At 31.7% G+C, this 27,471-nt stretch overlaps 1 protein-coding gene across 1 annotated transcript; it reads left to right on the top strand.

Annotated features, from left to right (window-relative positions):
• The first annotated feature begins 406 nt into the window (after positions 1–406).
• On the top strand, positions 407–23,827 carry LOC133191309 (uncharacterized). Its single transcript, XM_061327057.1, has 27 exons — positions 407–412; positions 696–776; positions 2,263–2,493; positions 3,439–3,513; positions 3,603–3,671; positions 7,298–7,444; positions 7,699–7,865; positions 8,178–8,223; positions 8,356–8,589; positions 8,805–8,879; positions 8,973–9,047; positions 9,593–9,673; positions 9,765–9,889; positions 14,187–14,232; positions 14,356–14,583; positions 14,680–14,754; positions 15,084–15,158; positions 15,364–15,447; positions 15,665–15,783; positions 15,941–16,012; positions 16,100–16,154; positions 16,254–16,493; positions 19,989–20,063; positions 20,365–20,436; positions 20,541–20,623; positions 21,728–22,416; positions 23,692–23,827. Exons 1-27 carry the CDS (start codon positions 407–409, stop codon positions 23,721–23,723), a joined length of 3,357 nt encoding a protein of 1,118 aa, XP_061183041.1. The 3' UTR covers positions 23,724–23,827.
• The last annotated feature ends 3,644 nt before the right edge of the window (positions 23,828–27,471 follow it).

Raw genomic sequence — 27,471 nt, 5'->3', positions numbered from 1 at the left:
GAAGAAGGATGTGTAGGGTTATATAATTGGTGTATATGAAATTATAACCAACCTAGAAAAACGTACTGGTCCCATGGTTAAATCTAAGCTATAACCTGGTTTTAGAATATGTGTACCTTCTTGTGATAAAAAAACCTCCAAAGGAGCGAGTGAGTTTTTCAAGGTGATAAAAATCAGCTACATGTATGTAGGTTAAGTTTATTTTTTAAATATCAAACTCGAGGTTGGGTTTTACTGTCTGTAACAACACTTTCAGTATTTTAAGATAACATTTAACAAACTGTAGAAGAGTACAGTACGCCCGAAGTTGCATTACGTTTGAAGTCTTTACTTAAATCCTTTTCTTCTTCAAAAGATGGACACTGTTTAAGCAATCAACACGTTACAAGCCAGGAAACTACTTAAGATGAATGTATGTATACATGAATTGACATTTAACAGTAGTTCAAATTAATTACAGAAATCTTTGTTTACAAACAAGAAGTCTGTCGATTCCTTCATTTGTTGCGCCAATGTTTCTTGTTTATGTTTTAATTTTAATACTGATGTAAATATTGTAAATTCAGCTGAAATTGCAATTTTTATTATTTTTGACTTTTTAACCCATCATGTGAATGATTTTTTTTTCAACAGAAGGGTAGAAATATTAAATTGGATTTTCAATTATGCTACACTTTATTTGTATCTTTTTTCAGGAAATGCAATATTTTAAAAAGCCATGGACTTTATGTACAGATATATCGACCGTGATTGTGTTATGCAGCATATTAATCAGGGTAAGTGATTTTTTTTAAAAATCCATGACACAACATTTACGAAGAATTGCAAACACCTGAAACTATTTGCTGTCCATTTGTATTTTTTATAGTTTAGACATTGCAAATAATTTTACAGATCATTTTCAATGAAAAAACAAAGTTATCAGTTATATGAATCATGAGAAAATCTTGTATCGCCGTTTGAGTCACTAAATCCAAAAATTCTCGGGAGCTCCAATGATGTATCATTTTCTATTTGTATATTTCTCTGTGTGTTATTTATGACCCTTTTAAATAACATGGCAGTCAAGTGGCTTCTTAACGACTCCTGCATATAACGTCATATAATTGCCATTTAAGTTGATATATCAATAAATTTTCACATAATGGTACTCCAGATCACAGAGTTTTTATCTATGTAAATTTTGTAACTATATTTTCATACAATCTGGTAATATACAAAACATTGAAGGCAATGGCTATATCTAAAAGTAAAACAAAAATGTGACGAGCCGTGTTTTTTAAGCAATGCAGTACATTTGGGGTTGTCCCAGAAAAACGCGAACTTTTTAAATATTTCATAAGATACCCGAACAATATTATTCATTTTTTAAACATTGTTGGGGAATAAAATTTTCATTCTTTTGGGCTTAATATTATGAGGTTGTGATAGCATATGCATAGAGAAACGGAATTTAATGAGTGCATGTTAAATATAGATGTATATGTCAAACATGTCAACAAACGTCGTACAATGTAAGATAATGCAGCACATCAAATTATCAGTCAGTGCGATATTGAGTGGAGTACGACTCCGGTCCTGTCCATAAGGGAAAAGATATAAAAAAAAATTGAAAGACACAAACGGTTTTCATAAACTGGCTCATACCTGACAGATGTGATTCAAGGATGACTAGTCTAGTCCTCAGATGATAGAGACGCTTAGTAGACCCCCCCCCTTTTTTTTTTTAAAAAACAACAAACAGAAAAGTCATGAGCTGGACGTTAGAAATGGAAATCGTCGCTTGTTCATGGTCGAGGGGCAAGAAATTGTCTATTCAAAGAATTAATTTTCCGATCTTTCGATACCTATGTTCGAGATGGGTACTTTGCTTACCAACTGAAAATCAAAGATAATTCCTTGGTCAATAAATCTTAAAAATTCTAAGGAAAAGAAGCACGGTTCATTAAAAAATTCACAAACTACGTCTTGATGTTGTCGGTTTCGCGCTTTAGCTATATTGTAAGAGTCCTTTTATTAAGAGGAAATGTTATTTATACAGATCTTTCGTTGAAAGTTCTATGTAGCACTGAAAAATACCGATAATGATGCCTTCCGATTCTCAAATTTATAATACTGGTGAAACAACAGCACGAACAACAGAAAACAACAAAACAACCAAAAAATAAAAAAATCAAACTTCACTTTACCAAACCTTTTACTTTGAGAATGATTATACATACATTTGCAGTAATATTCGTATCAAGTTTACCGTTTTTACAGGTTTTGTCAATCTGGTACGTGGTTGGTGGCTTCATCTTAAAGTTCGACGAGCCCTTGCTCAGTGTGGATGGTATTGCTTTCCTTAACAACGTATTTTTGGGATCCCTGCCTCTTGGATCGTTCATCAACGGTCTTGTTCTGTCTCTGCTTCCATCTATCATCATACATACAGTTAATGCAGCTGTCACATTCTTTGGTATTTGTCGGAAGATGAAAGGCTGTTTGATTGCCGTGAGTTCGAAATGTTTGGGTCGTATACTCGTAAAAGAAATATATTGATATTTGGCTTTTGAACCACCTTTCTGAAATAGAATGAATTTGCATACATTATATTAAATCATTCCTTACTGAATTATCTTGGTACTCATTTTACTGCTGTAAACCTGTACCAACAAATTTATTAAATGTTTTGACACTATGAAAGCAATATTTTTGTTTAATAATTCATTGATTCCGATGGCTTCCGCCATTAGAATGTTGAACAGGTACGTAAAACTAGGGGTTGGTTTGGGTCAGGGATGAGCTTGACTCGCGCTTTTTAGTCCCCTACCGGTGAAACCGGAGGGGACTATAGGTTTCCTCTGAGTCTGTCCGTCCGTCTGTCTGTCCGTCTGTCTGTCTGTCTGTCCGTCTGTCTGTCTGTCTGTCTGTCTGTCCCTCTGTCTGTCTGTCAGTCTGTCCCACTTGGTTTTCCGCACTTTTTTCCTAAACGCTTGCAGATATTGAGCTGATTTTTGGTATGTGAGTGTATCTTGATGGGTTACAGATCAAGTTTGCATTTCGTTCCGCTTCATTGATTTTTGACGGAATTACGGCCTTTTCAATTTTTAGGGGTTTTCCGCAATTTTCTTCTAAACGCTTGTAGATATTGAGCTGTTCTTTGGTATGTGACTTTACCTTGATTAGTTATAGATCAAGTTTGCATTTCGTCCCGCTTCATTGAGTTTTGACGGAATTATGGCATTTTCAATTTTTACCGGGAACCAGATTACACTTGCCGGTAGGGGACTAGTATTGCTAATGCAATACTCTCAGAATGCTTGTTATTATGTACTTTCATGTAGATTCCTCTGTGGAACAATTTTCGAATAAAGATTATAAAATGATAAATGAGTTATCATGTTCAATAGAAAAGTGATTTTAAAATAATGAGAAGATATCCATGGTTTGTTCCAGAGTGCCACAATAAACATTCTTATGATAATATACCATTTCCTTACCATCGTATTGACATCCTGGCTAATTGATGAGGTGAGAGAACAAAAAAGTTTCCTTTCAAATTTTAATAGTTGGAATTAATTTTTTATTCTATTGTTGTGCTTTCCTAATTCATATTTTAGATGGAGTCTAGCATTTATCGACAGTTAAAGAGGACATTTGACATAAGATCGGACAAATATATACCAGAGGTGGGTATCTTTGAGGCTGAAGTTCATTTTTTAATTTATTTCAAGTCAAATGAACGTCATTAAATAATGTTCAAAAAATTTTAAGTTTATTTTGTTCAAATAGTAAAGTTTTGTACTTAAGAGAACTTCAATTTCTGATCATGATAGTTCGCTATTGCGATTAGAAATGTTTAAACGGTGCAATAAAGATAATTAGGGTGAGTTAACCATGCATCGGACACATACCTTGCTTCGGACAACTTTCATTGAACCTGAGTCTCTCCGTGGTTTTACTTGTTTCTGTCTTAAAGGTGAAGAATTAAACTTTTTATTGATGCCGATCTTTATTTTCATGTTGTGATAAAAATACCACAGGAATGGCCTTGAAATTACGTCATATTTTGCATCATCATAGGGAGTATCCAGAATTTTACGATTTTGCAATTTTTAGAATTGTCGTTCTTTTAAACAGACGTCAACGGAATGGGTCGGATCTTGGTAAAATTTGTCAATGATTGATAATATTACAGAAATTTTTCAAAAATTTTACTTCAATGTTTCTATAATATATTTTAGAGTTGTTTTTAACTAGTATGTTTATTTCACCGTACATCGGACAAAAATTAACCATGCATCGGACACTTTCCGATGCATGGGTAATCACTTTCATTTTCATGTAAAAACTCAAATGACAGCTGTTTTTTACGGAAATAGAAAATAGATATTCTAAATTTTCAGTGAAAATACAAATTATCGATATATGACGACTAGAAGTGGACTCAATTTATTTCTTTAAACTAGATGATTATAACCCACGAGACAAAGGCGCGAGTTGCCATATTACTAGCATTGTAAAGCCTTTCTAAGGCGATGTGATGCAACTAAAATCTCTTCATATTTGTGGATCGAAAAAGTCATTCAAATTTAATTACAAGGTTACTTTTCAAATAAAAGATAAAAATGTTTCGAAATCACTAATTTTAAAGCACCGAGATCAAGGTATGATATTTTTCTGGTTTAAATATCGTATGTCCGATGCATGGTGAATATTGTCCGATCCATGGTGAATTCTGACTTTTTTCGAAAAAATCGGTTTTTAATGATATTTTCTCAATAAATAGTGCACGATTGTGTCAAAAATTTATATTTTAACCACATACTACATGTTAAGTTCCATTTTGATAATATTCGGTCGGTAGCGATATCGCTAGAACTTGTTGAAGTGCAAGGGTGTCCGATGCATGGTGAATTCACCCTACTGATAAAGTTTAAGACATGAGAAAAATTTCGCAGTGATGTTGAATTTTTTTCTCATTAGCCCTAATTTTTTGTCAAAAAAATCATATTTTTCTCTACAACTTATTCTTTCTTAAAAGAAATATTCTTTAAATAAATAATTCTTTATAATTTTATCAAAAATATAATTACCAAATTACAATACGGACGATAACATTTTAATAACTGCTTAAAATTGTGTATTACATGCACCATACTAATTGTCAATCAAAACTCAATTTGATTATGGAATCGTAAATCCTATACAATACGCTAAAAACATTAATAATTACTAAGATACTTATTGTAATGATTTATTCTCAAAAATTCAAAATGTAAAGATCGAAATGAATCGTAGTAAGAGAATTGCATCTCTGCATAAAATTGATTAAAAATATAAATAGACTTACTGAAGAGCTTACAATTGCAGAAACATCGTTTCAGTAACAATAACAAGTAAGGAAATTTGTATGATTTACGTCCCTTGTGGCAACGAGCTTTGAAAAAATTACGCACTTTGAAAAAAAAAATTCCCAGTGCGATAAAATTGGGACAAAATCAACGCACTTTGGAAAAAAATTCAAAGTGCGTTAAATTTGGGACAAAATAAACGCACTTTGAAAATTTTTTTCAAAGTGCGTTATGAGAGTACATCAACAATTTTAACCATGGAGGCACTTAACGCACTTTGAAAAAATATGTTTAAAACTAAAATTTTGGACTGAGATTTTAGTAATAGACTGCATTATTTTGTTAGATTTTCTTCAGAAAAAAAACTGATGAATTAATTCATTCTCATCGAGAACGAGAACATAACAGGTAGAAGGTCCTTCAGCCAAACTCTTTATCTTTCCTTTACATAACTGGTATGATATTGATATACTTTCTCTCAAAAAAATATTTTATTTTGATGAAAAAAAGATGGAAAAATGAGATAAACATTCCTGAAAAAAAAATAACGCACCCTGTTATACTGTATTAAAGAAGAGAGACCATTTCGATGATCTAAGCAACTTACTATGTTTTGGCCAAAGAAGCTTTATAAAATCAAATACAATACAAAACAAAACTGTATAAAACGCATAAATAATTAATTTTTTATGCCTCTTAATACTAATCAAATAACCGTTAAAAGAGCCATTTTTTCATGCTTATCAAATAACTCTAAAAAGACCATCATATTATGAAGGAAAATTATTTTTTATGAGCATACAAACTTGGACTCCATTTTGTCGCATGTCTCGTATATGTAGCCTTTAAGGTTATATTTAAAAAAAACTTGAAAATTCTAAAAACAGTAAAAAGTATAAGGAAGTCCTTAGTGTATATTGAATTTTAGTTCTTTTAAAATTGGAAGTCCATAAATGTTCATTGCCATCATACCTACATGAGGCGTCGGAAAAGGGGGGGGGGGGGGCTGAGGGGGCTTAGCGCCCCAAAGTTTTTTTTTGCATAGACATAATATAGGCATTTGCTAGAATATTGACCAATTCGTGCACATTTTTTTCAAAGTGCGTTAATATGGTCAATATTACCGCACTTTGAAAAGAATTTTTTCAAGGTGCTTTAACTTTGTCCAAATTTAACGCACTTTGAAAAAATTTTTCAAAGTGCGTAATTTTTCAAAGTGCGTTGTCGTTGTAATAGTCCCTTCAGCACTCACTATAGACCAACTTATTTTAGACGTACCATATTTAGTGATCTCGTTAAAGTACACACTAATATATGATTAAAACAAATGCAAACAGAAGCTTGTCTCCAAATACGCTGAGTCATACTTCCGCTAATAAGTTGATGGAGAAGACTGCGATAAATTTTGAGTGCGCTGATTTATGTAAGTTTGCAGTATATTGGAACACCATCAGTTGGTGGTGAATGGTCTCAAATTAAGACCTAAATCAGCATATTTGGCGAGTTAGCAAAGAGAAATCTTTTTCGTGTCTGTATCTCCTGCGACATGGGATGTTCATTTAAACGTCCTGCAGTGAGATTCGAACCTGTCTCTTGAAGAAACTCTTTAACAATTGCATCAAGCGGGCGACACAGTTAAATGTTATTCTAAAATAAAATACTTGACAAGTAAATGAACGGACATCTATCGAAACGTTCATCGAAAATTTTTACCACCTCTTAGAGCTCTTAAAACTCAAATCGTACTAGTAGAGTTATCTTCCTAAAGAAATCACCAACGTTCACACTCAAAAATGTAAATTATTTAGCTAATATCTAGATATCTTGAATTTCTTCTCCATTCATGTATTCTCTACATATATTCATTGTAAACTTATTTACCTGTAGATATTGTCAGGTGTTCAGAATCCACACTATATGATAGAACTAATATGATTTTATTCTTGTCCTATGTTTTCCAGATGAACTGTTGTGGGTTTGACATTGACCGTACTCCCTGTGTCACAGTCCCTACCTCACTTCCGCCTTGCTTTGATTACATTAAGGAGAAATTAAAGGCATACGGAGGTTCCTTTATTGCTGTTCTTGTCGCTAATATTTTAGTTTCTGTAAGTGTAAGGAACTATGTTAATAGTGTTTTAGATTTGTTCTTTTGATATCCTTATGACTTTCAAAATTTTAGCAAGTTGACTTTAAATGATATGGAAAATATAAACCAGAACAACTAATCTTTAATTGGGAAAACGTGTTTTATAATAAAGGTGATTTGTTTTATGTTATGTTTTTGAAGAATACCAAATTTTTTTTTTAAATTCTTATAAACTGTCTAATTCAATATTTTGGAGTTTTGTTTTATTCAAAGGCAGTTATGGTAATAGGAACAGAGTATCTTTTTCGATATGAACAAGTGAAATCAAAACAAAGTCAGGACTCTAATCTCAGGAATATAATAGAGAAATCTGAACTGTACAATAGCAGAAATGGAATGTACGCTAAGATCAGCTCATTTCTGAAGGGAAGCTGGGAAAGGTATTTTTAACAATTAACAAGTGAGATTACCAAAAAAAATAATAAATAAATAAATAAATAAAAATCAAGAGCCAAATAGATAAAGTACATGTACTAATATAATCAATACAAATGATACATTAATTTTTTTAAATAAAATTAATCAAGTGTACAAAAGTGTAAGAATTTTTGTCCATAATGCAAGCAATTATTTTATTCAGTTCAATAATGTGTTTATTATCTTGCATGTGTATTTCATTTTCAGACTGGAATAGTTTTTTGTCTCCACTTTTCCAAACATAACTTAATATTGTTTTATGATTGCTCTTTCAGAAATATACTAGCTTCAAAATTTGGATACCTCAGCGTTATTGTAATAGTGAGTACTTTCCCTTCAGTTATTGATTCAATTATTCAAATTTCATACATCATTTGGTTACAATTGAAAAAAGGAATATATATCACATGATATTCTGACTTGATTTCAAGTATGATTTTTTTGTCTTTTTAGATGTTGGATGGAGGAATAATTCTGGCTATAATATTTGTTAGATATAACCTTTACGACCTGACAATGTCAGAAGAATTTAGCTCTATATATGCGTATGGAAAAGTTTATATCAACATGGGATACCTCAAAGATGCACTTCTAATTACATTTATATGTCTTCTCATTTGGTCGATCGTAGCAAAGGTGTTTTATTTCACTGGAATATATCTTAACAAGAAATGTTTGCTAGCTGCTGTAAGTACTTTTTACATCCTGGCTTTTAAATCTATTGAAAATATTACTGCTAAGATTTTAAAAGGATTTTTTTTATAGAGTAAAGAAATTAAAAAAAAATATCATTGAAATTTTGTAATGTAATTAAATCAATTTAGATACTCTTAATTTATTTTGGCGTGTCTTGTTCCGTCTTTCCTATATGTAAGTATAACTGTAAAAGTTCTTTTTTTCAGTTCATGTGTTCCGAAATTCTTGTGCTGGCAGTAGAGTGTATCATTTTTGCGCTTGCTTCGTATCTTCTGCGAGTTGTAAGTAGAATTCGGATTGAGATGAAGCTTTAAAATGTTTAATAATTGAATTGCTATTAATTATTTTCAATCTGTTATTTTGTTTTTTGAAAGCTGTATTGCTGTGATTGGAATCGAACTGGTCTAGATAGCTGTCCCTTTTCGTATGGATTCACCACACCTTTACCGGTAATGATGACTAACAGCAAATTTATAGGGCTACAATGAATGGTATACTCTGAATTGTCTTGTATGTATTTAGAAATTCATTACATAGACCTTATATTTTCTTTAACTTTATCAATTTTGCTGATACCAAGGAAAGTGTCCAACAACCCCCAGAATGTAAAGAATTGCTTAAAAAGATGCGAACACCTTCTTTGAGTATATTTTTTATAAAATTATTATGAATATTTCCTAATGCGATGTATATTCAATTTTGTTAAAAGCATTGCTGTTTGGTGAACTGATTATAATACAATATATTGAAGCAAAACAAAAGTTTATTCGCTATGACAGTTGGCCTCCTGATATTATAAATCGAAAAAATGCTGTTAATTTTTGTTTGTTTATATATATGTTCAACATATATTCATAACATGGCCGTAAAACCTAAACTGATTAAAATACAATATTTTGAAGCAAAACAAAATTTTATTAAAAGTTTAAAATACATAGGTAATAAAATACTTTTATTATTGACATTGCAATCACTTTTTCTGCAATTTTCATAGATATGTGACCGATCTTGGACAAACGCTGCAAAATTCACTTGGTTTTCAATTTGGATTCTTATCCTTCACATTTTTCTTAAGGTAACTGATGTTTAGATATAAATGTGAAGTATACTCTATGAAATATCTGTATGAGAAAATGTAGGGGTTTTTTTTTTTTTATATGTTTTAGATATTTTATATAGCAAGAGCAGACAATGTTTACAAACACACGATGACCAAAGCTGACATATTAGAAAGAAAAACTGTAGTTCAGAAAAGTGGATTCTTCTACAATGTTTATCTATCATCGAAAAGGTATATTAATTTTTTCAATATATATATATATATATATATATATATATATATATATATATATATATATATATATATATATATATATATATATATAGGGGGCATTTTCTCTCCGTTTTATTTTCGTCCTTTTCGCCCTCGAATTTAAATCGAGCTGAATTCAAAGTACAATTATTATTGCATTAAGACTCTGGGCAAATTTTAAACAGGGCAACGTATTTTGCGAGTGTGAAGAGGAGAAAATAAAACTGGGCCAAATAACCCTCTTTACAGTCTCTCTCTCTCTCTCTCTCTCTCTCTCTCTCTCTCTCTCTCTCTCTCTATATATATATATATATATATTTCTCTCTCTTTTCATATGCTCTGTTCTTTTCTTTATTTCTTCATAACCTCCCATTGTGTGGTGTCAAACTCTCGCATTGAGAAATCTGTTACATAGTAAGCACGTTGTTCAGGAGTAGGAAACACAGTTAAAAAGATACGTTTTAGATTTTGATAGCATTCTCTAAAAACGAAATAATAAGAAAAGTTGATTACCATTATTTTCAAACTTTTTGAAAAATTATTTTAATTTTCATCGTTCAAAATTGTACAAAACATATGTTCTCCAATGAAATATATGGAGATAACGAACAGTATTCAAGCTCAAAAGTCCATAAACATTACAAAATAGGTGCAGAGCAAACACGGACCTCCAAAACATCAGAGGTGGGATCAAGTGCCAAGGAGGAGTGAGCATCCCCTACCGACCGGTCACACCCGCCATGTACTCCTTGTTATGATCGGGAAATAACGGAAAATCCGTCGACAATTCAGTGTGTAAATAATGACCTAACAATTAGTATGAAAAACGTCAGTCAGCATTTGACTCAATGATAAATTGTATTTGCTGACAAGGTCATAGTATCGACCATAGAACTTACGAAATGATGACTTTAAACGAGACTGCTGATATTCTTGTTTCATCAACTTGTTTGTCAGTAATTTACCTCGTTGTAGAAACTGTACATACGTAGTACGGTTTGTTCCCGTTTTGCACACATTTGAATTTCAGGTATTGAAAAAATGTGTGCAAAACGGGAATTTGTCCAGGTAAGATGATTACTTAATTGCTATAGTCTATATCATAGTTGTGAATTTGAAGAAAGAGATTCTACGGAAAGAATAGAAAGAAAAATGTTAATTTTGCACTTTATATTTTGACTTAATTCTTGAAAAAATCATTTTAAAACATAAAAAAACCCCAAAACTATAATTAAATGCACATGATACTAACTAGACAGGTTAATTTAAGATTGAATTCATTTACTTATTCATTTTATCTTTATGAAGTAAAGAAACATGGTGAAATGCGATAGGGATATTTGTCTAAACTACCAACTTCATCTTCGGTTGGATAAGTAAAATTCTCATAATGTATTCCCTTAAATATTTAATATAATGCATTGGTAATTCACAGGTAATTCCAGGTAAATCCCAGACGAAGATCAGACTATAATTGCTATCAAAACATATTTCACCCCTATTGTTCTATACCTAATTATCAAATGTGTGCAAAACGGGAACACATCCGTAGTACATACGTAGGAAATAAAACACAGGTAATTAAATATATAATTTACATGAATACTTTTATGACTTATCGAAATGACTCAAACTTTATTATGTTTTCTTAATACATGTATTTATATTTCAAAATTTATTTGATCTTCATGGAATTAATAAAACATGCAAAAAAATTGTTTAAGAACATATTATTCTTCTTTAAACATTATTATCTGTCACAGAGTAAAATACTTCGAAAATACTTCAAATGATGACGCCATACTGTTATAAAATATGACAAGTGCAAATGAAAATGCCCAAGAAGTTGGAATAAACCGCATGTGAATACATACGAAAAACAGGTATTTTAAAATATAGTGAATGTTGTATGTGTTGCAGATGGAATTAAAGTGTTTTAATTAGATAAATTAGTGTTTATGCTATAAATCTCTAAGAATAAATTACAATTAGCCTCTCCTCTATCATTTTTGAATCAATGCAAATATAACTAGGAATCATGGAATGCAAATATAAATAGTAAACAACAACACTTAGTGAACATTGCATTATGAATAGCAATTGCTCTGCAGAGCAAAGTGGTATTTATAACGCCATGTTCACTGAATAATGTTGTTTATTTCTTAAATTTCCAACCTATTAAAAAAGAGAAATGAAGTACACGAAATACAAAAATTAAAATGTCCAATGTAATACCCATTAGCTCGCCGATTAATTATTATAATTTTATAAGCTCACCTGAGCTTGAAGATAAAGGGAATCCGTTGTCAATCTGTTTTCTGTCTATCTTCTGTCTGTTAACTTTCCACATTTGCAAATTTTTCTAAGAACTGTCTCTTCAATTTCAACCAAACTATAGCTTGACATCTAGTCTAGTTGATGGTTAGTTAAAGTTTAACTATACAATTCTGATAAACCTGTTTATTTACATATCAAAATATAGAAATCAGTCATCTAAAATCTAAAGTTTAGCGAGTAAGCAATTTGTCAGAGTGTTTTAATGGCATCTTTTTATCTTTGCTGGTTATAGACCAGTTAAAACATACAGAAGCGCACAGAAAAAGTACTTAGAATGTCTTAGGCTATTTGTTGCAGTATTGTACCGATGTTGTCATCAATGATTGCACAAGAGTTTGGTCGTAGTTACATGCAACTAGTAACATTATAAGAATCACATTCTTTTCATTAATTATTAATTTAAATGAATTCCTGTAGTCGTTTACATATCTAGTTGTCCTTTTTTTTCCCTCTTCCTTTGCAACAGAAGGGAAAAAAATGAAGATTACGAACAATGATCGATCTAAAAAAAAACCTATCTAGAAACAAAACTTATCTGTAAACAGGGCACAAAATATGGATCTTCAGAAATTCCACAGATAGAATCAGGTGTCTAGGAGGCGTAAGCATCCCCTGTTGTCCAGCCACACCCGACATCAGCCCTATGTATTGATCAGGAAGACAGAATATTCCGTAGTACATTTAATATAGAAACAAATACGACCCAGTGTTAGATTACGACCATAGCTCGTCCGCGTGGCACAGTGGTAAGAGCGTTTGCTTTAGGGTTGCGGCGTAAGGAGTTGATCCTTATGTCGCGGGTTCGAATCCACTGCGCGACGTAGATACCGGTTTTTCGGATGAGAAAGTATAAACCGAAAGTATAATCCCTCGGTGCTCAAAGGCCGTAAGTGCTTAGTTCAGGTCTAAATTTGCAGCCTCCAACGGCAAGTGGTGGCATCTCAATTTGAGTGAAAAATTCTTGAAGGGACGTTAAACAACCAAACAAACAGACGACTATAGAATATACGAAATGCTGAGTTGGTCAGTAACTGGTCTATAGTCAGTAAAACGTCCAAATATGAAACAGATATGGCAGACTCTGTGATGCCTTTTATATCAAATTCAAGGGGATATATTATTTTAAATCACTTAAGAAAACTTATCTCTCAACTAATAAAAATATGATTTCATTCCGGGGTACTGTTTATTTTTCGACTTTTTATTATGGTGCATGTATGGACTTTTTATAGCTGTTATGTGATGATACTGTCTTCGAGCACTTCTTAGCATCAGATTCTCTAATGTTTGTTAATGTCTGTAACGTCTAATGTCTTAAAAGTGTCTTCATATCATTGGCTTTGATAATTTAATAGAATATAATTAAAAAAAAAAAGTTTGATTTTTCATATATATGGGTACTATCATAACATGCCCCGTACATCAAGATTTCTACTGACGGATAGTAGTAATATTTACATGTATTAGGAAATATTCATAGGATGAGATTTGAATTGTTCAGATTCGATATTGGAGCTAGGGTGTGGCCACAGAAAGGGATTTAATATTAGTCGTTTTTGAAAAGGTAAATGTCACAGGGATTGGAAAAGTAAGATTCTTGTTGAGTCCGTAGTTTGTAAAGGATTAATGTTATAATTTGTACTTGAAAGAGATGTAATGAACGATCAGAGTGTGTTTCAGAACTCTTTCATCAGGTCATTTCCAACTCCTTCCTTTCCATAGTCATTTTTTAGAATTATTTAAGATGACAGGGGTTGGAAGAGTAAATTTCTTGTGCGGCCCAACTTTTTTCAGGAGAATTATTACCAGATCATACATGTACCTAAAGCAAAGGTAGCTTTTGAACAGAGCAAGTGTCAGACCGCGGACGATTTGAATATGGTCAATGAAAAAAAAAATAAATTACAGAAGAATATACATGTTCATTCTAATATTTTAGGCATCCCTTGACAGCAGCTGTAATTGGGGTATCAATCCTCATATGCGTAAGCATCGTATTTCACGTTTATTTTTATATTCATATAACAATTGTCTATTGCATCTTGAATAAAGCACATTTTGAATCTCATGTGCACAATAAATTGACAAGTATTCTTTTCTAATTTTAGATTATTAGCTGTGTTTTCTTCTCTGGACTTGTAGTCGTACGATATGGGAAGCCTTCGTACAGTCTCCTGACGGATAGTTTACATGCCATTCGTCTAGGATCGCTAGATATGTCAGCTAACAGAGACAATGCTATTCTCATAAGCGTTGTTTCACTTTCTGTTTTGTTTTGTCTTCAATGTGGAAAATTTATTTCCATTGGATTGATGAAACCAAAGGTTACTTTACTGGTAAGAGAGACACCTAAATAACTGAATAAAAGAGAAGGAACAGTTTTTGTTGAACCTCGTCATTTTCTCGTGTATGATTTTATTTCCTATTTGTAGATCCTCTGGTCAGAATTACCCCTATTTATTTTACATCTCTGCTCCGCTGCAATGACCATCATACTGTTAAAACTGGTATACCTATGAATGATTATACCTTTCGTGATAAAATTTTACCGAATAAGAATGTTTTTAGTTATCTAGCACGATTTTGAAAAAAAAAATGGTTTGCATATTTATATATGTGCATAAAATACATGTTTTTCCATCAAACTTTAAAAGATGAACGTATTTTTTAAACTAACATAAATTTAAAGAATTTAATATTCATTATTCAACCTTTATTTCATGGTTTATCGTTTAAAAATTTTAAAATAATCTTTTTTAGAGGAAGAACTTCATGTTTTATAATAAAGAATAGTAAGCATATTTACAGTACTTCAAAATGAGTATTTACATTACAGGTTCACTGCTGCTCTGACGACACTGATTGTTTATTTTCAGTCAATAGCATCAACTCTCTGATATCTTCTACAGAAGTAAGGCAACAAGAAAAAACTTATATAATTATTATTCTTTGAAAAAAAAAATAATGCACAGATTTCAGTTTTTATAATTTCAAAAAAAAAGTTCAAATTCAATATGATATACATATATTATAACGTATAACTTCTACGCACGAACGCGTTCACCATATTGCTTTTTCAATGTGCTGTTCTTTGTTTTCTATATCAATTTGATTAGTTTTGTGACTCACATATTCGGGAACATGCAGACTTGCAGTTTAGGTTGATGCTTGGATTCGGCATTCTAAATATCATATTACAGGTAAGTATTAAATTTAAAAAAAGGTCTCTGTTTTGTATTTAAAATTACAAATTACTTGAAATAGGATAACAAAACAAGGTACAATTACTATTATCACACACACACACCATCACACAAACTTCACCCCCATATATATATATATATATATATATATATATATATATATATATATATATATATATATATATATATATATATATATATATATTCATTTCAGTTTCTGTCGCTAGTCCTTGGTTATGTATATTTCAAACGATCAGCAGACGGTAAACTGGGTATTTTCAAAGGTGTCTCAGAACTTTTCAAGAGTATTTGGTGTGAACTCAGGAGGATAAGGTCTGCATATCCAAAATTTGGAATTCAAGTTTTGTTATGTTAAAAAAAATAATTTTGCTTGATTAAGAACTTGAATAATTAAAATGTATATTTTATTTATTTCATTTAGGATTTAATAATTGTATGCTTAGTGTATTGCAAATTTCTTCTCCAACAGAATGCTAAGAATGTTAAAGTTCTATATCCAAAGATTTACTAAAGTAGTTTGGCAAAAGATTGAAGGAAAATTGTAAGTCAGTCTCTCTTTTCCTCCTTCTCTTAAAAAGAATGATAGCTATTCAATATAATAAAACAAAATTTTGATTTTTTTTTTCAGACAAAATTACACAATTATACAGAGGATATTCTTAAGTTTACAGATATTGATTTTGGTATGTGTTGAGATAAATTGTTAAATCAAAGTTTTAAACTTTCTCATATACATTTAAATCTAAATGACATACTTGAAATGTTGATTTCCTTTACCACAGATTTTAAATTTCCTCTTTTGGATTGGACTTTTCCGAATGGCACTATATCCGGGATATCTGCCGACCAGTGGCCTTATGCGTAACACATCTAATGTTAAACTTTCCTTTGGCTTTGGGAATATTGGGACAACTGTATTTGGAATAATATATTCGTTAATAGCAGTTGTTCCTACAACTAGTTTTTATCAATTGCTGGGAGTGATAAGTTTGATAGCACATAAAAGAGATCTATTTAAGATGGTAAGTCATATACATGTATATAACTCAATTGTTCTTTAAACAACCTTCAAAGATACTGTTAGAGATCAATGTAACATGCAAAAAGCTGACTAAAACGGGTTTGTTGAAATGTACTTTTTGGGCAGTAACGGTTTGAAAATTATCGTACTCAGAGCATGTCCATGCGTATGGAAACAATTGGGAGACATAAACACCATATGCAGATGATGATGGAATATAACTACATAAATAAGGAAAGTTGACGATGGAAAAGCTGAATTCATCACTTGTCATACAGTTTACTTATTAGTAAGCCATTAACGTCAGTAGTAGTCGCTTTATTTAGTCGCTTTATTCTCTAGTCACTGGGATATATCGAAACATGAATGAACGTAACTATTGTTAATTGGTAAAACGTCATCGATATATCTAAATGAAGAGTTGAAGGCCACAGCAAAAGTTTTCTTCTTCTCGTATATGATTTTTTTTGAAAAATTCTGCTTCAAAGGAATGTAGATCCAGGTCAAATAATAACGGGGCGCAGTTCCCACGGAATTCCAATGTAAAAAGTAAAGATAACGAACAGTGATCGATCTTAAAAAATCGAAAAACAATACAAATATGTGAAGAGGGTATAAAACACGGATCCTTGGAAATTCCATAGGTTGGATCAGGTGCAAAGGAGGAGTACGCATCCCCGATTGACCGGTCACACTCGCCGTGAGCCCTATGCATTGATGAGGTAGACGGAAATATCCGTAGTAAATTTAGTACCAAAAAAGGCTAACAATAGTTTTGAAACAAGTCAGCCAAAATACGACCCAATGATAGGTTATATCTACTAAGAAGGTCATTTCTACGACCATAAAATTTATGAAATGCTGACTTTAAACGAGGCTGTTCAAATCCCTGTAAATCTTTAAATTGATAGTGCTCGCAAGCTCTTGAGTGGTGAATAAGTTGGGAGACATAAACACCATAAGCAGGTGATAATGGAATGTTACTACATAAATAAGGAAACTTGACGATGGAAAAGCTAAAGACATCTCGTTTGTCATACAATTTAGTTGTTAAATGGCCTTTCACAAGTGAGTTAAGTCTAATTATAGACGTTTCTAAAAAATAACCAATTAAAATGCATAAGGGCTATATTTATTATACAGGAAAGGTTAAAACTTATTTTCTAATGCAAACTTGGTACCCGTGCCAAGTGATAGCCGGTACACATTATGACGTCATATTATGACGTCATTGCCCTCTACTACACAAAGTTATAAAGAATAACAACAAAAAAGCTTCGACGCAAGGGATTACCCTATTTATTTTTACAGAGACAGGGTCTTATTAGAAGCAGAATATTCCAAAGATTTGTGATATTGCTGCACAAATGTCGGCAGATCAATTGTTTAGTTACTATTCTAAAGTTTTGAGTTGAAATGGGGTAAAAATTCACAGTCCAGTGTAGGTTTCCTCAAATTTTCATCAAACGAGAAAGTGCATGGGATTTGTGCAGCACTTTTATTAATCTTTAGAATATTCTTCGTAGAATTATGCATTATTTACTTAAAATTAAATAGGGTATGCACTTGCGTCAACGCTGTTTTTTGATGTGTTTCATTACTTTGAGTACAAAAGAATAATGACTTCATAATATAACGTCATAATGTGCACTAGCTATAACTTGCCTTGGGAACTAAGTATGTATAAGAAAATGAATTTAAGCTTTCTCTATATAATGAATATACCTCTTTTGCATTTTTATTAGCTCATTTGCATAGAAACACCTATACCTAGCCTTAACTCACTTGCGTTATCGTCTATGTTCAGTAAAATATCTAGATATGAAACAGATATGACAACTCTGTGGTGTCTTTTATTTCAAGTTCACTGTGATGTATCGAGTCGACATACAAATGAAAATAACTATTGTTAATTGATAAAACATCGTCAATATATCTGAATATCGAATCTGATATAAAATTAATGCAACTATTTTTTCCCGAATATTTGATTTATAACACTCTAAATAACACACACACACACACCCTCACACACACACACACACACATAGATATATATATATATATATATATATATATATATATATATATATATATATATATATATATATATATATATATATATATATATATATATATATATATAGTTTATTCATATAAAGAATTTCATACTTTTCAATTGCCAGTAAGATGAAATCATGTACAATTTGTACTTTTTGTGAAACTTCTAATGTCAGAAAGCAAAAACTCTAGAGTACTCTACCCTCTTCTCAACTATATGAATTTATATTACAGATGTTTATCATAAAATTCATACATTGCTTTGATCTAGAACTTCATGAAAAAAAATTAACATTGACAAACTTGTAGAAGGGGTTGGACTGGTTGTACATTTTGCTTTACCAAAAGTAGCGCGTCTGTTTCTTATTCCTTTTGTTTAAATGGATTTGTCTTGTTCACCTCAAGCTAGACCAGCTGTATGGTTCATTCAGACGGCTAGGAGAAAGATATTGTTTTGGAGAGCTAATTACACATTTTTGATTGTTACGTAATCCCAGAGGCATTACAAAATACCTTAATTAAAATTAAGGTTTATCTAAAATACAAATGAAAGTATGAAAATTTAAATGTGTAGTAATTGTACTTCAGACGGAATATTCTAAAGGATAAATTGTCGTTGAATATATTTAAAGAAAGTTTAATCAGTAGATAAAATTGTTTAAATCATTTTTTATTCAGTTTTATTATTTAAAAAAAGGGACAAAGTCTAAACAATTATTACTGTATCATTTTTCGTAATGAAATTTGGAGATAACGAACAGTAACCGAGCTCCAAAGTCCAATGAAACAATATAAATCGGTAGCAGAGCAAAAGCGGACCTCTAGAAGCATCAGGAATTGGATCAGATGCTATGGGGGAGTAAGCATCCTCTGTCGACCGATCACAACCGTCGAGTACTCTTTGTCATGATCGGGCAAACGGAAAGATTCGTAGACAATTCAGTGTATTATTGTGTAATGCCAGTATTACTCTTGATGTGAGAAAGTAATGCATTACATTACCATTACAATTTTAATGATTTCAATTTGTAATGCAAATTTTTTGGCATAATACATTACTAGCATTTCTTTGAATTCAAGCAATGAATTGCAATGCATTATCTTTACAATTACTATTACTTCAAGCCTGAACGTAAATGAGCACATGGCGTGTATTAAATACAACAAAGAATTTAACAACAATCCCAGTGTCAAGTAGACCCTGATTGATGCTCAAAGCCTATTTATGTACAGAATGTAGAACCAGTTTGAATATATTATTTATTTCAGTACTAATACATAAATTGTGGATTTCTGAAGAATACCGTTCGTTCTATTTTGGGCAACATTAAGAATAAGCATTTAATCACATGCAGTTATTCATTTATCAGAAAAAAAACCATTATGATCCAAAGTTAGTGTTACTGCCAATTGCAAAGGCTTTCTTTTAATTTAGTTTACAGTTTCTGTCGTTGGCCTTAGCATCGGAGATTTAATATACCTTGTTTTTTCTTCTGAAGTTCTTCATTTTGTAAGTATTACATATTATCATATTACAGTTACTCTTCCTCTTCTTTACATTGATTCAAGTGAAGCGATAAAACAAGATGATAAATAGAGAGAAAGCTAACTAGCTTGCTAGCTAGTTAGCTAGCTAGATAGCTAGATAGATAGATAGAATCTATTTATGTTGAATAAGTTTCTTTTTGGATGTTAAAGTTTACAGAATCATAACTTTTCAATCTCAATTTTGCCAATGGCTTCACAATCGCGTTCATTAAAGTCTTACATGATGCTTTCTTAAATATAAACATTCCGTTCTTTCATTATAGGGTTATTGTTATTGTAAGAATAGTTCTGCATGTGAAAGCTATAATATGACTGCAGTCGGACCGGTAAAAGAGGTAGCATGATGATTTTTAGAATGCTGACAACAATTTATATACTTTTTTTTAGATATTAAAGTAACAAATGGATATAATAATTCCTCCTTTTGTTTCTTATGTAGACCTGCAGATCGTTATTTCTTGAACCAGCGGGTGTGTTAGTGGCTTATCTGGTAGCCTCATTCATTATACATGTAAGTTATGAGTACATAGAAAAGTTATGTTCTTGAGATGTTCCACATGAGGGTTCATTTTATCCTTAAAAAAACAGAAACAACAAAATGCGTATGCTTGATGTTATTTGATTTACATCCCTTCCAGAATATTTTATTCATGTTAAAATATTACTCATTGCCACTGGAAGGCTGCAGATTCAAATCTGTATTCAAACGTATGGGCAATTACCAGAGAGGGATCTTTTTGATGCCAGCATTTCCAGATACATGGGATCCTGGTTTATATATACGATCTAATCCGAAGGACCGATACCCATGTCTGGATGTGGGATTCGAACCCGCGAAGTAAGGATTGGTTCCTTACTCGGCGAATCTAAAACGAAACCGCTCTTGCCACTTGGCTTAAATGTAGTTCAGACGTATTAAACAGAAACCGTGTTGACAAAAATATTTTGTTCAATAACTGCCAAACCTTCCCATCTTTTTACTTTAGGGTGTCATTTATGCTGCTTCATTTGAGACAAACATTGTACCATTTTAGTTTTAGATAAAACCTCTTGATGATGTTCACATATATACACAGTGGTATTTTTATAAGCAGTTTAACATGAGTATGAACAGCATTGTACTGAAGGGGATTAAAACTTTTAGTCAGTATCCGCTAAGAAACACCCCCCAATTTTTTTTTAAATTTTATCTGTAGTGAACAACAAAATGACATACATGTATAAGCCAAAGAACAAATAAGTTTGTTTGCTTTCAAACATTACATTTAGTAATCATTTAGAGTTTGAGTAGGACATGTAAGTAATCTGTTTTAACTGTTGATCTGGGTCAATTCAATTCAGGAAGCCTAGTCAATTAATCGAGGGCTTTAGTCGAGCGATACTCGAGTACTGTGATTTTATATGTGTGTTATTTATTTTCTTTCATATTTTTATTTAGAGTTTGAGTAGGGCATGTAAGTAATCTGTTTTAACTATTGATCTGGGTCAATTTAATTCAGGAAGCCTAGTCAATTAATCGGGGGCTTTAGTCGGGCGATACTCGAGACTGTGATTTTATGCGTGTGTTATTTATTTTCTTTCATATTTTTAGATTATAATTTTATTTCTATCAATTCAAATCTTAAGACGATTTTATGCAAGAGTGGGTATTGTTGTCGAGAAGAGAAAGCTCAAACATCAACGTTCACAGCAAAACTCAGTAGTTCATAAAAATAACAAGTCTGAAGCAGAAAGCCTCTCAAGAAACCCCTCTGAATTGAAAGAAGAAACGACGGAAGATGCTAACGATGAAAAGGCTTTAGTAATCGTGGATTCTTCAAAGGAAAATGCGCAAGACAAAGAGATAAATCATACTGACAAGACGCACACAATGGAGGAGGAGAATAGACATTTTGAAATTCTAAGAATGGACGACGAAATGACTGAAAGAAAGGAACAGTATTACAACATGACCGGGGACGTGCAGAATGTGGACACCGGCCACCGACAGCGTGAACATGCGGAACATCAAATAATGAACACTAATGAGAGAAATGACAGAGATGACCAAAATGAAACAATTGAGAAAAATGAAAAATCAGGAGAAGCAGGTGGAGAAACAGCCAGTATAAATGATACAGAAGGAGATGAAAAGAAGAAAAAGAAGGGAAGAAAAAATAAAGACAAGAAACGAAGAGAACAAAATGGGGAGGAACATGATATGGAGCAAACCAATGAACTGGATTCTGCTACACAAAGACAAGAGGATGAAGACAAAACTGATGAATTGAAAATTGAAGATATGTCGGATTCTGGTGCCGAAACTAGTTGGCAAGGTAATTTTGAAATTTTGCAATGTACATCTTGCTAATTAAAACGTTCAAAAATAAAAAATCTCTTTGGAAAATATCTTCAAAAGCATGTCAAACTGTGTGTCAAGTTAAAGTTAACAAAAAGTAACATGGTATATAAGTCTTACTATGCATAATTAACTGTATTTCACGAGTGTATTTTGAAGCCTTTTCTAAGAACATCTTAAATATTATAATAATTAGATGTACAGTCTTTTAAAATAATCGACATTCTCTGTTTGTCTTTTCATGAATTCTCGATGATTCGTTTTCCGTTTTATTATTAAACTTTTTCAGATTTCTGGATCTGCATATCTTCACTTTTCTTTTTAAAATATTTTTGCAAAGTAAAGTTGAGTAATCCCTTTTTGTTGATTTATATAACTCCTTGCTGTTAATAAAATATAGAAAACAAAACTAAGTGCTTCTATATCATCCTTTACCTAATAAAGTGTATTTCAAATGCTTAATTAATACACAGGAATAATTTTTCAAAGCTGTGTCTCTATGTAAAAAAGTATTTTAGATTATAATATAAATTATCATGAAAACCGTTTTACAAGGATATCTAGAGCTTTATTTAAAACATTATTTCATAGCGTAAATCGTTTATTATGAAAGGCGAGCCGATGAAATCATAGACATCGAATCACACAGAAAGGAAAGAAATAAGAAATAATATTTCTTTATGCTAGACAATTAGTACATTCATTTTTTACAGGGAGGTGATTAATTTTGTAAACCATTTTAAATGAAGCTGAGGCTGCAATTTCACTCTAAAAAACGCATATTTCAAATCTATTACATTATCCGTGTATCCTATTTAGCGCTTTTTGGGAAAAACAGCTTCTGCTAAATCAAGTGCACCGCTAAATGACATGCATATATGTAAATATGTAAACGAATAATGTACTAAATCAAAACTGTATATATATGAATGTATGTATCTGTGAATCTGTATGTATATAAATAATGCACATTAAATCAAATCTAGATAACTTACTAGTATTGAAAAATAAATTCCGCCGAATATTGTACATACTTCATATGTTAATTTAATTTAGTATTTTGTTTTGTAAATATATGAAAGGAAATATACGAAGAAACTTTTGACAATATAACCAGATCATTGTTTTAGCCTTTCTTCCTATAATTTATTTTTTTCATAATGAAAACTATACCTATATCGATATATATACACATGTATTCATACTTTCTTGTTCAAATGTCTTTTATTCTTTTTATGACTTTCTTTTACAGATTCCGGGAACACAACGATAGAGCAACAATAAGCCTACGAACTTCTTATCGCGTGTAACTCATTGCTTCTTTTGCACCTTATATTACAGTCTTGGGTATTCAACGATGAATCTTAAAATGATTTATAAGATTGCAATTTTCAACTTTATGTATTAATTATTATTTTTAACCGAATTCATGGTGTTCTTCTTGAAAAAAAAAAAACAAAGTTCATGTCATCGATCTGGTCATCGTAAGTAATCAAAACAAGAAGCATAGGGGTTACCATGCTAATCTGAGTCACTTCAAATCGTTATGCTTTTCTTTAAAATATTGTTTTTAAAAAAATCCCCTCTTTTTTTAATCACTTGTACCGCACATGGTCCCACCCTGTTCCAACGGGTCATGTCTTAGTCAAATATGAATCAATACCCAGGGGGTATTCATTATACAATATGACTAATATGGCATTGCTGTTCAGGAGAAGATTTTAAAAAAATAATTTCTATATCATGTATTAAATGAATTCGATTTTTGATACAATCTTAAAATAATGACATTCGAATTTAAATAATCATTATTATGAAGTTTTACCTTGCTTCTTTCTAACTATTTTGTTTCATTTGCCAATATATCGCCAATATATTCCCATGTCAAATCTGAATTCCTTATATGCCCCCATCCTTTCCTCCGGGGACCATTACTTGAAACGTGAATCTGCACTACCTGAGGATGCCTGCTTATCAATGACCTTATAATGACCTTTCTCTTCTTGAGACGATTTTAAAAGATTTTCCCTATATATTCCAAAGCAAAAGATCCCTAATGCTATCAAATCTTAACCCCTCAGGCTGTTTTTGAATTTCAGTAACTGAGTATCTTTGCATAGTTTTTACTTACATGAATATTCATGGCTTGCTGTTTTTGAGAAAAAAAGTAATTATGCATTGCTAATCATGGCTTTCCAGTTCTAGAGATCTGATTTTTTCCCTATACATCCAAACATAAAAATGAAACATGAAGATAAAGAAGAGTAATCAAGCTCAAAACTCTGCTGGAACAATACAGATTGGGAGAAGAACAAATACGGACTTTAAATACATCAGAAGTGGGATCAAGTGCAATGAAAAAGTAAGCATCCCCTGTCGACCACTCACACTCGCAATGTACTCCTTGTCATGATCAAGCAAACGGGAAAATCCGTAGAAAATAATGGCCTAACAATTTGTATGAAAAACATCAGTAACATTCTACTACACGATAGATTGTATTCCCTTACAAGGTCATTGTATTGACAATATTAAATATAATATAGAATATAAATATGAATAGAATTTGAGAAATGTTTACTTTAAACGAGACTGTTGATATCCACATATATCATCAACTTATTTGCCAATAGCTTGCCCCATCACAGAAATTGTTCATAAGTAAAACATTCTCTTGCGTATCGAATCAACTGAGAGACATAAACTCCATTTGCAGGTGGTTATGGTATATTGCTACATGAATAAGAGAGGTTGACACTAGAAAAGTAAATGCCATCAGGTTTATCTTACAATTGTGTTGTTAGGTCACCCTTAATGTCTTTATCGGTAAAATATCCTAATATAAAACAGACTCTGTGTTGTCTTTTATTTCGATTTCATAAACGCCACATGCATGTGATAATGGTATATTGCTACATGAATAAGGGAAGTTGACACTAGAAAAATTCGTGTTCACTTTTATAAAATTTTGTTGTTAGGTTATGGAAGGGAATTACCGCCAAAAGTCTATTTATCTTGCTTTTATTCTTATTCTGCCTACTTCTTTATTCTTTGTTATTATTGTAACTATATGTCACTTTATTGTTTTCATATTCGTCTTTATTACATTTTACTTTGAACTTTTTTCATTCTTCATTTTGTCCTTACTTCTATGTTGCTTTATTCTTGTAAATTCGTTCTTCTTTCTTTTAAATTGATACAGTTTCTTTAAAAGATAATTATGATAATTTCTATTACAAATGTAAATTCATTCACGCAAACCATGAAGCACATTCAACGAAGACGAATACAAGTAGTGTGAATTTAATGCGGCATTATAACGCTAGGAGGCAGGGTGTTCGCTGCGAGTGTTGGTAAAATTAGGTAAGCAAACCCGGGCCGGGGTTATTCGTGATTTTTCAATTTTCTGCCTTAATACTTTATCAATCGAACCCTTTCAAGTTATCTTAGATATAGGTTTATTTGTATACGCGTTAAATTGCCCCGAAATGCTCAATATCTTAGATTTTCTCGAAGATATTTGATTTCCAAGTTGGTAAAATGGGAAGGCAGTATCAAGCTGGCATTTTAAGTGTTTTTTTTTTTTTTTTTTTTTTTTTTTTTTTTTTTTAACTAAAAGCTAATAAATTTATAAATTATTCTGGTGTTAAACATTATATTTTAACTATTTCTAAGCATTTCTTCTTTCAAATGTGTTTTTGTTGCTTTAAATAACACGTTTAAAGAAAATCTGGGTCATTAAAACCGGACCAATGAGGAAAACTCCAAAATAATTGTGTATTTTCTGTCACCTGAAAAATATTACTCTATTCAAGTTTTTTGTTGGATGATTGAATTCCAGTTTTATTGATATAAAAAATATTAAATATTTTGATAATTACTAGTATACCCAAATTACCCTTATAAATTGAGTTGTTTTTCAGGACCCCTATATATTCTTCCACTGGACTGACATTTCTTTCTTTCAGAATCAGAATAATAACTGTTCATGCGCATTCGCCTGATTCTGGGGACCGGGGCTAGTCTGGTTTCGGTCAACCCATAATGCTCTGCAAAGTAGTGCGGAACGTCATAGGTAGGCGTGGCCGGCACCAGGCTAGACCGGGGCATACTAGAAACTTCCCCCGGTTTTTATGAAAATATGTTTTTTTTTTGTATAGAAATAGCACTTTTCAATAAAGAAGTAAATATCTCTAGTAAGCACACAGTGTTTGACATTAGAATAACTCAAAAAATTATTTTGTCGATGTCTCGTTTGGCAAAAAATGCGTAAAATGTCGGCTTGATATTGCCTACCCATCTTAGCAAATTGGAAATAAAAAATCGCCAAAAATAATCTAAAATATTGAGATTTTCAAAATATAAATACATGAATATAAATATTGGCAATTTTTATAGCGAATACAGATAAAACTTAGAGACGTAGCATTGATTTTGAAAGGGGCAGGCAAAGAAAAAAATAACTTACCTAAAAATCTTGACAAGCAAAAAACAAACATACAAACAAACAAACAAAAAAAGAGGAAAATTCTTCAAACTCCAAAATTTTATTGGTGGTGGGGTGGGGTGGGGTCCAACTTCTTTCAATACCAAATTTTACTCATACATCACTACGTACATTGCCCTTATTTGACTAAACTGCAACAAAAAGTGGGGGGGGGGGGGAATCAGACTTTCATTGAACATTTTCAGTAGTAAAAAGTTATGGCTAGAAAAAATGTTTGGTGGCCAGCCCCTCCCCCCCCCCCCCCCCACTGCTATCGGTGTCATATAGTAAGACTTCCCCCATAGTGAGTCCTCCCCCGGAAGTCTGGCTATATAGTGAGACTTCCTCTCGGGGGGGGGGGGGGAATGACTATATAGTGAGCCTTCCGCCCTAAACGACCATAGTGAGACTCCCCCTTCCGTGTTTGGTTTGGATTTTATTTACATCGACGATGTATATATTGTATATTTAGGTAATGATCTTATATATATATATATATATATATATATATATATATATATATATATATATATATATATATATATA

This window comes from Saccostrea echinata, unplaced genomic scaffold (genome assembly GCF_033153115.1).
Source record: "Saccostrea echinata isolate AGI-Se365-2 ecotype Australia unplaced genomic scaffold, CSIRO_AGI_Sech_v1 ptg000023l, whole genome shotgun sequence".
Classification (NCBI taxonomy): Eukaryota; Metazoa; Mollusca; class Bivalvia; order Ostreida; family Ostreidae; genus Saccostrea; species Saccostrea echinata.
Note: the sequence above shows the minus strand (reverse complement) of the source record. Positions and strands in the feature narration are given on the sequence as shown.

Excerpts from the sequence above, each read along its gene's own strand:
- LOC133191309 (XM_061327057.1), top strand. Across the intron at positions 15,784-15,940 it reads TGTGAACTCAGGAGGATAAG|AATGCTAAGAATGTTAAAGT; the intron begins GTCTGCATATCC and ends CTTCTCCAACAG. Across the intron at positions 20,064-20,364 it reads CTTCTGAAGTTCTTCATTTT|GGTTATTGTTATTGTAAGAA; the intron begins GTAAGTATTACA and ends CTTTCATTATAG.